The sequence below is a fragment of the Equus caballus genome, chromosome 14 (assembly GCF_041296265.1).
Source record: "Equus caballus isolate H_3958 breed thoroughbred chromosome 14, TB-T2T, whole genome shotgun sequence".
Lineage (NCBI taxonomy): Eukaryota > Metazoa > Chordata > Mammalia > Perissodactyla > Equidae > Equus > Equus caballus.
This window is the reverse complement of record NC_091697.1, coordinates 56,228,059-56,237,564: the sequence shown is the minus strand read 5'-3', so window position 1 is coordinate 56,237,564 and position 9,506 is coordinate 56,228,059. Positions and strand designations below refer to the sequence as shown.

General features: G+C 52.4%; 1 protein-coding gene across 2 annotated transcripts; it reads right to left on the bottom strand.

The window, feature by feature from the left end:
• Nucleotides 1–521: 521 nt before the first annotated feature.
• TIFAB (TIFA inhibitor) lies at nucleotides 522–8,100 on the bottom strand. 2 transcript variants are annotated; one of them, XR_011425070.1, is made up of 4 exons: nucleotides 7,941–8,100; nucleotides 2,027–4,807; nucleotides 1,438–1,576; nucleotides 522–991 (listed from the first exon to the last, which is right to left on the bottom strand). XR_011425070.1 is itself a non-coding variant. In XM_005599403.4 (2 exons), exon 2 carries the CDS (start codon nucleotides 4,795–4,797, stop codon nucleotides 4,183–4,185), a length of 615 nt encoding a protein of 204 aa, XP_005599460.2. In that variant the 5' UTR covers nucleotides 4,798–4,807; nucleotides 7,941–8,064; the 3' UTR covers nucleotides 522–4,182. The 2 variants fall into 2 exon arrangements, 1 of the variants encoding a protein (XP_005599460.2); XM_005599403.4 differs by having other exon boundaries at nucleotides 522–4,807; nucleotides 7,941–8,064.
• Between the last annotated feature and the right edge of the window lie 1,406 nt (nucleotides 8,101–9,506).

Genomic DNA, 9,506 nt, shown 5'->3' with positions numbered 1-9,506 from the left:
CTTCTAGGAACAGTGCGGTGGCGAGTGACTGGAGCCTGGAGCGCAGGTAGAGCTGCTGCAGTGAAGGGAAGCTGGAGGATCCGGCTCCGCATGGCCACATCAGCACCACCAGGCACCATGGTTGTGGAAGCCCAGGAAGAAGAGGACACAGAGCAGAGCTTGAGAACCAGGCTCACACAGTAGATCCACTGGAAGGAAGGTCTCCCAGCCTGCAGCTCAGTGTGGGGGTGGGAGGAGGGCCTGGAGGTGGTGATGAACCGTCCACACTGCATGGGGCTGACTTACTTCTGCACATCGACTGCAGCCTGGCCGCTAAGTGGGCTGTTGTGGAAAGAGTCAGTCCTCAGTTCCCGTCTCAGCTTCAGTTAGCCACAGGGAGACCTTGAGCCAGCCCCTTGACTACGTCTGGCTTTCCGCACTTATGCAGCAGCCGTGCATTAGAGGGGAAGGGAAATGTTTTCTTTATTGGCCTGCTGTGAAACCTTTTCTTTGTATGTGAGTTTAGTTTTTATTAATCAAAATTTTTATGCACTTTTTCAATTATTTTATTGAGATCATAGTGGTTTATAACATTGTGTAATTTCAGGTGTACATTATTGTTTATCAATTTCTGTATAGATTGCATCGTGCTCACTACTAGTAGTCTAATTTTTATTCATCACCGTACGTATGTGCCCCTTTACCCCATTCACCCATCCCTCAGCCCCCTTTCCTTCTGGTAACCAGTAATCTGTTCTCTTCATCCATGTGTTTGTTTATCTTCCACACATGAGTGAAATCATGCAGTATTTAATGCCACTTTTTCTACAAGGAAACTCACTCTTTCAGGGTACTCACTGCCGTCTCCAATGTTTTCTTTGAACATGCAAATGCATCCAGCGGGGTGATGTCTTAGCCTCTTGTACAGTCTCTTTAGGAGAAAGCTGTGCTCCGGGTGGGCGGAGGCTTGATTCCAGGAGGCAGTGTTCCTCGCGTCTTTGGGAGAGGGGATCTGCGTGGCCCAGAATCAGCCCAGCCAGCTCAGCCCCTGACTGCTGCTGCTTGCAGCCCTTCAAGGGTCTCCTGGGGGCAGCTGATGTACCTCTGTTTGGGGTGGGAAGTGCTGGCTGAGAGCTTTCTCTCAGTGATGTGGGGCCTTGTCAACTTGGTCAACTTTCCTTAGTAGTCATCACACAGAATTCCAAAAACTCAGAGTTTTGGTTGAGTTTGGGCTGCAGAGGCTCAAGAACTAGGCAGAAGCACCAGCCTTGTTCTGCCACAGCCAGAGGGTCTGGGTTGCCCTCACTGGGGCCTAGAACAGGTGAGCGATATTCACCTTTATCTGCTGTCTGCCCATGGCTTTGAGGCCTTTCTGCCCCAGCTGGCTGGCCTGCTTCTTGTCCCGCCACTGCAGGCCTTGGCCCTGCCCTCGACTGCCCAGGGATGCCTGGCTCATACCTTAGCAGAGTGAGGGTGACTGCTTCCCTGAGCACCCGTGCCCATCTGTCTGTCCATCCATCCTCTGCCCAGCTCCGTAGTGGCCATCAAGAACAAAGCAGTGAACAATCCGTGGTCTTCTCTGCATGGAGCTTGAGCTCTTCGGGGGAAACAGACAGAAACTGTGGTCACAGCATGCTGACGTGCCCTGTGGGACTGCCCATGCTCAGCTGTGGCCCTCCTTGCTCTAGGCTACAGCCAAGATTGCCCTGTCTGATGCATCTGCCATTGCATCCTCATGGTGCATTTTTGGGGCATTCTCGTGTCTCCCTCAACACAGGACTTGAGGGAACTTGGTGTCTTATTTACAGACAGGTTGGAAAGACTCCTACTCTTGGCAAAGCAGAGGAATGTGAGGGTTAAAATGCCTTAAAGGACACAGGGGATGATTCCTAGATTTCCAACACTGTCGGAATGTAATTGATGTAGCTCTTTGTAGCAGGGGTGTGTGTGTGTGGGGGGTGGGGGGGCCAGCTGAGTCCATGTGCCACATACATTCAATTCATTCCCTTGAATTGGATGAGAAAAGCTAACCCTACCAAGCACTTACTGCGGGCCAGGCGCTGCCTAGGTGCTTTAGATGTGGTGCCTCATTCTACCTTCACCAAGCTGTCATCTTTCTTGTTTTCCAGAAGAAGAAACTGAGGCACAGGGAGATTCAGTCACTTGTCCGACATCACAGCACTAGTAGTAGAGCGAGAATTCGAACCCAGGCAGCACTCTGACTGCAGAGCCCCAGCTTGGAGCCACCACAGCACATGTGTGTTGTGTGTATGTGTCCACACGTGTATGCATGTGCTTCCCCTCAATCACGTGGGCTTCCCTGTGTGTGGGAGCTGAGAGAAGGCGGACGACATTGTTGGGAGGGATTCACCGACCTGCTCAGGATGTCTGTGCAAAGGAAGGTGAGATCAAATGTGTAGACCAGGGCCATGAAAGTAAACTGATTATTCCAACCTCTAGGCGAGAATGGGGGTGGGTGTGAGGGATCTGGTGATTTAAATGGTTCCCTACTCAAGAAAAATGGACCCTAGTGTGGAGTGGATCTTCGCTGTCTTGAAACTTGGTACAAGGCAAGCAGTGAGTTTCCCAAGAAGATGCGTGAGCGGATAGTCTGAAACAACACCTGGCTGTGTCTTGGCTCCCTCCTGTCCTGTCTCTGGCCCGTCATCCTTCAGCCTGCAGTGCATTTCATCCTGGGTCCCAGAGGGCCTCACAGACACTTCACCCCAAGTCGCAGATTCCCCCGTGGAGGAGGCAGACTGCTCCCTCTCATAGACTCCCTCCTGGGATGGGTTTGTTCCTTCCTGGCGGGGAGAGGACCCTCCCTCAGTGGCAGAGGTTCCCTAGTGGAGTTGGGGAGCTGCACCCTGGGACTTTGAGGGACCACCAGCCAACTTCCTCTCTTCAGCCTTTGGTGTTCAGGTGGTCTCCAGACTGTGGCTTTTCAGTTCTGTATGTGGGCTGCTGCACCCTAATGCATAGTCTGGGGAACACTTTGGTCTGTGGAGGGATCATTGCTGCATTTAGAATGTCTGTGTGAAAAATAAAGGCAGTTCCAAAGCGGTGGGCTTTATCAGACCACACCATGCATGGCGTCTTCTGCTCGCCAGCCCTGACAGTGTCTCCCGTTCTTCAAACCCTGAATACTGGGCCTTCTGGAGTAAAGAACAGGATAAGACCCACTCCTGACTGCCCACCCCAAATCTGCCTCCCACATGCCCCCAGGATGGCTTGGAGAGTGGCTGCTTGTGCTCTGCTCCCCTGTTCACCGAGAAAATTATCCCACCCTTGCCTGCCTGGTCCCCTCCTAGTCTCCTATCAGGAAAGACCACCCCACGGCCATTGGTATATGACCCCCTCTGAGTGAAAGAACTGCTGGGCTGAATTCTAACACACCTCCACCCCACTGTTTCATAGTATTAGTCCTGAAAGAGCCCACTGCTCTGGGAAGCCACCTTTCCCTGAAGACCTTTGCCCTCTGGTCAGCCAAAGCTTAGATCCAGAAACGACAGAGAGGGGTATAGTGTGAAGATGAAGAGGATGATGGTGACAATGAATTTCCAGGCAGGCCCAGCCCCCAGTTCCCCATCCTCAGGAAGCCCTGAGCTTTGCCTGTGTCCTTTCCAGAAATGTGAGCCCCACCTTTCCAATTTCCTCTTACACCTCTTCCATATTTCCCACCCCCAGCTCTGCATGACAACGTGGCATGCATGCAGCCCATCTGGGGATCAGGGAATCCTATTGGGCATGCCAGCTTAATGAAATACTTGCAGTTTATTAAATGCAGGCTTCCCTAAGCCTCAAGTGCCTGTGGGTATTTGAAAGTCGAAGGTAACCTGGAGCTACCACAAACGTAATTGTTACATGTGTCCATGCATTCCTGGGGCAACCTCAAGCTCCAGCTCTTAAGCAGCACACAAAATTAGCAACATAAAGTAACTCCTACTCAGACAAGAGGGGGAAATGTGGGGAAAGCCTGAGAGAGGGTCGGAGAACCCCTCAGGGCCTCTAAAAGTATATGAAGTTCCTGTTACCTTGCATAGCTGTAACCATGGAGGTTGCTCCCCCCCACCCCAACCTATTCGTGTTTGCAGAATCGGTTCATTATTAGCCAGGCAGGCCTCGCTTGTCAACCTCACATGATGGAGCTCGAATATTCCAGGGCCTGTTTCAGCTGACGCTTGCCCTTGGCGGCCGGTGGTGCTAGCAGAGCAGGCTGTCTGGGGGTTCCCTCTGGAACTGTATTTCTGTTCCTCCTCCAGGGCTTGGCTGAGGAGGGTCGTCCTGAATCTGGGAAGGGCCATGGAGAAAGCCCAGGTGACCCAGCGCTCGCTCTCCTGAACCTGAGGGAGGCTGCTCCTGGGGGATGCTCTCCCATTCGTCCGTCTCCTCAGCTTGGGGCCTGTAAATCAGGGGCGAGGGGCTGAGATGGAAGCAGCAGACAAAGGCCTCCAGGGACGTGCCTCCCTCTACATGGACCACCATCTGGATGCCGGCGAAGGTGACCCTGTTGACGGTGCTCAGGGGGACCTGCTCTAGGAACCTCAGGGTCAGCCCATTGACCCATACACAGCCCCTGCGGCTCAGGGCCTTGAGGCAGAAGACCAGCAGAGCGCTGCCCTTCTCCCGGTAGGGCTCCAGGGACAGGTGTCGGCGGGAGAGGTTGGGGAGCCGCAGCTGGATGTGGGCATCCCGGCCTCGCCCCACCAGCAGCGGGCTGGTGTCGTGCTGCAGCTGCAGTGGGACATTGGTGAAAGCAGCCGGGCCCTGTGTGGGGTGGTGCAGGCTCACTCGCAAGACCGTGAGGGGCCTCTCCATGGATGGGACCCTGGGAAGGAGGGAATACAGACACACAGGTGTGGTTAGAGCCAGACACACCTCTGACTTCCTGAGCCCAGACATGCTGGCCCATCTCAGGGACCACTGCCCACCTCCAGCCAAACAGAGCCAAGCACTGACTGGGGATGCAGTCATTCTGCTTAAGCAAGGATGGAGCGAAGGCTGGAATTGGAGTGGAAGATCAGGCCCACTGGTTCTAGTCCCAGCTTCATCACAGTCACACTCTGCGAGTAGGACATGCCACCCACCCTCTCTGAATTTTAGTTTTTGTAATTTAGATATGTCTGTCCTTGTCTGTGCAAGGTATAAGGCATACCAGCTTGGGGGTGGGGTTTTGGTGGTCTATTGTCATTTGAGGACAATCTGGCTCTGCTTCATGGGAAGAGAAGGACAGACAGAATACACCTTCCTTGTATCTGACAGTCACACAACAAACCCTTGCTGAGCTCTGCTCTGAACCAGGCACTGGCCAGCTGCTGAGGATAAGCAGATGCAACAGGAGGACAAGCCCTTGCTCTCCAGGGCACCCAGCTGGTGGAGGAGACAGGTGCTTCTAGCACCAGGTGTTATGGAGGGACATAGAAGAGGGAAGCCCAGCCTGCTCCTGGGGGTCAGGAAGGCTGCCTGGAGACCCAGAGGAAGAACAAAAACAGCTAGCACATTCCAAGTGCTTCCTATGAGCCTGGCACCATGCCCAGTGGTTTATGGGCGTGAATGCCGTGAGCATGCCATCCTCTGTCTGGGAGAGAAGACAGGTCCTGATGAAGGAGGTGGAAGGGGCTGAGATCTCACTCAAGGACTGACAAGGGCTCCTGGGAGGGCAACTGGCCATATCTGCCCCAGTGGGAAATGCACACATCTTTTGTCCCAGCAACTATATCAACAATCTGTCCTTTAGAATCTCATTTGCACATGTGGGAAGGCTACTTGTAACAGTCAGCTTTGTTCCTGGGGGTTTGAGGAGCATAAACTCTCTGCCACATCCACCAACCCCATGTGGCCCAGGACCTGCCACCAGCTTCTACAGGAACAACCTTCAACAGGACTGAGTGGATTTGAATAACTAATTACAGTCATGCACCACATAATGACATTTCAGTAAAAAATGGACTGTATATGTGACGGTGGCCCCATAAGATTATAATGGAGCTACTCCAGAAAAAGGCATTGTTATAGGAGATGACAGCTCTGTGCATGTTATTGTCCTGGAAGGCCTTCCAGTGGGACAAAGTGTGAAGGTGGAGGACAGTGATATTGACAATCCTGACCCTATGTAGGCCTAGCCAAATGCATTTGTTTGTGTCTTAGTTTTTTTGTTTTTGTTCTTGTTTTTGTTTTTGTTTTTTTTTTTGTAAGGAAGATTGGCCCTGAGGTAACATCTGTGCCAATCTTCCTCTACTTTATGTGGGATGCTGCCACAGCATGGCTTGACAAGCAGTGCTAGGTGTGTGCCCAGGATCTGAACCCAAAAACCCCGGACCACCGAAGTGGAGCACGTGAACTCAATCACTATGCCACTGGGCTGGCCCCTATGTGTCTTTGTTTTTAATGAAACAGTTTAAAAAGTAAAAAAAAAAAATTAAAAATAAGAAACTTATAGAATTAGGATATAAAGAGAGAAAATGTTTTCTACAGCTGTACAATGTGTTTGTGTTTTAGCTGTGTTATTACGAAAGAGTCAAAAAGGTAAAAAAAAAAGTTTACAAAGTAAAAAAGTTACGGTAAGCTAAGGTTAATTTATTATTGAAGAAAGAAACGTCTTTAAAATAAACGTAGCGTAGCCTAAGTGAACAGTGTTTATAAAGTCTGCAGTGTGCACAGTGATGTCCTCGGCCTGCACGTTCACTCCACTCACTCACTGACTCCCCCAGAGCAGCCTCCAGTCCTGCAAGCTCCATTCCTGGTAAGTGCCCTGTGAGGGTGTACCACTTTTTATCCTTTATACTGTATTTTTACTGCATCTTTTCTATGTTCAAGTATGTTTGGCTACACAAATACTTACCACTGTGTTACAGTTGCCTGCAGTATTCAGTACAGTAACCTGCTGGACAGGGTTGTAGCCTGGGAGCAATAGGCTACACCGTATTACCTGGTGCATAGTAGTTTATAGCATCTAGGTTTGTGTAAGTACTCTCTGTAATGTTCGCACAACGACAAAATCACCAAACAGACACATTTCCCAGAATGAAACCCCATCAAGTGACACATGCACTAATGTAAAAAAGCACCAGGCTTTTACTTACACTATTTTCTCTGCTAAGAACGCATCCTCCATCCCAAACTCTGTGTCCAAATACTGCTCATCTTCAAAGGCCTGGTTCAAATTCGACCTCATCTATGAAGCTCTTTTCCTTTCTCTGCCCTCTCACCCCCACAACAGGGAGACTCCCCCGCCCCGGGCACCTGGCCAACCCCCGTTCAGTCCATCTTCACATTACATGGTCCTTGTCCTGTCTTTCCTGAGCTCCTCTCCTGTCTCCCCTGAGGCTTCCGATCTAAGCTGCCACGCTGCCCTGTGCCCCACTGCCCAGGCCCTCTACCCCTCCTGCCTTTTGGATGAAGTAGGCAAATGGTGAGGACCTTCCATTCTGATGGTGAGGGGTGGGCCCCTCAGGACACCCCCTTTTCCTGACACACAGACACACGCCTGCCTCCCTCCACAACCCCCTTCTGGCCCCAGCTTCCAGAAAGCCTTTTCCTGAAGTGTGTGATATAAGCTGGGCCCAGGACAGCTGGGCCAGGCCTCCAAGGCCTCAGGCCCGGCCAGAAACTCAGAGTTCACTTCTAGGAACAAATCCTATGGCCCAGGGACCCTAAGAGACTCCCTCAGAAATAAAGGTTCACCACTGCTCATATAACCTTTCTCTCTGCTCCACTGAGCCCTCCAGAGCTGACAGAGACCCCCGCCAGAGTCGAGCTCCTGAGGAGGCCGTCTTGTGCCTCTAGGACCCTAGCTGATCTGGGGAAGTAGAAACCCAGCCCTACCAACACCACCTCCAGGATGAGATGGAGGAAGACATTCTGGGGTGTGCACCTGGCGGGAGCCAGCAGGGGCCCTTCTCCCGGCCCCGCCAGGCCTGCTCCCCTCACTGTGGATTCAAGCCCCTCTGACCTCCACTTACCTTACTGCCAGTGGCACATCTGGCTCTGATGCTGCAGCTGTGAGCTCTCGGGAGGGAGTGGTTCCAGGCCGGGGCGGGTCTGGGGATGATGATCACAGCTGAGGTTTGAGGATGTGATGTGTCAGAGTGCTTATCAGCTTGGTGCTTTCTTCCTTTTTCCCTTTAAAAAGGAAAGAAAAACAGTGTGATTTCCCATTGCAGAAGTGCAACCCTTGTGCTGAGAGGTTGAGAAACCCCAGCCTGGACTCCTGCTGGGACAGGCCCTGACAGGTGGGTTTCAACTCTGCCAGTCTCTACTGTCCCGTCTGTCCCCAGGGATCCTGAGATCTGTGTCCAGGGTATCAGCCAAGTCCTTCTTCTCTCCTGCCCATCAGTAGGGGCAAAGGCATCCCAGGCCAGTTAGAAAAGGGAGCCTCAGGGATTCATGCACTCTGCTTCGTGACATAGCCGTTGGGTTTGTGCACTCTGCTTTGGCAGCCTGGGGTTCACCAGTTCGAATCCTGGGCGTGGACCTACACACTGTTCATCAAGCCATGCTGTGGCAGTGTCCCACATAGAAGAACTAGAAGGACTTGCAACTAGGATATACAACTATGTACTGGGGCTTTGGGGAGAGAAAAAAGAAAAATAAAGAAGAAAGGAGCCTCTTTGGACAGAGGGACAGTGTGGAGACCATTATGGTTGGACTTGGTACGGCTGAGGGGGCTGTGGGCAACAGAGAAGTCCACTGAGTGTCTCAGGAGAACGTGGGGCCTCATGGGAAGGGATAAAACAGCCACTCAGAGGGTGGCCTCCCCTGCAGGAGGACAGCTGAGGACACCTGCTATACTCCTCCTCCCGGGCTCTGCTGGCCTCCGAGGACAGTCTGGAAGAGATCAAGATGGATGCTTGCCCAGCATCATGGCTCGGGCCATCCTGGAGGTGACCCAGTGTCACAATGGTGCTGACCCTTCACATGGCGCAGCTCTTCATAGTTCACCAGTGTGTTCCTATTGCCTTCATTGTACACACCAACCTGCCACACTGGCAAGAGACAGGTGCCCAGCTTATACAGGGGCAACTGAGGCCCCGGGAGGGGCAGTGCCCGGCCTAAGGCCCCAGAACAACAGCATGATCCTTCCTCTTTCTCCCGTCCAACCCTGGCTTTCATGGGGACTCTTGGAGGGTACACAGGTGAGTGGTGCAGGCCAGGCCACTCCTGTCAGTCAGCAGGTACCTCCCTGATCTGCCTCACTGCTCCCAGGCCCACTGCTTACGCACCCCTTGTGGGTGACCCTCGGGGCCCCTGAGGTCTCAGCACACCACACCCTGGAAGATAGGCCCCTCTGGGTACTATACTATTCTGGACCCCTAGCCTGCTTCCTTCATTCTCAGATTTTAAACTCTAGTTGGTTGCTTGTAACTAAGGAAGAAAAACAGAGAACTCTGAAAACCGTCAGCCATCCATGCCTGCCCCAGCCAGTGTGACACCGCCACTGAGGCTCCCCCAGGAAACCAGCTCCCCCAGAGACAGGAACTATATCTGCCCCTGGAGTCAATCACGAACTAGCCACAAGCGGCCTCCCT

Excerpts from the sequence above, each read along its gene's own strand:
- TIFAB (XM_005599403.4), bottom strand. The coding sequence starts at position 4,797 with ATGGAGAGGCCCCTCACGGTCTTGCGAGTGAGCCTGCACCACCCCACA.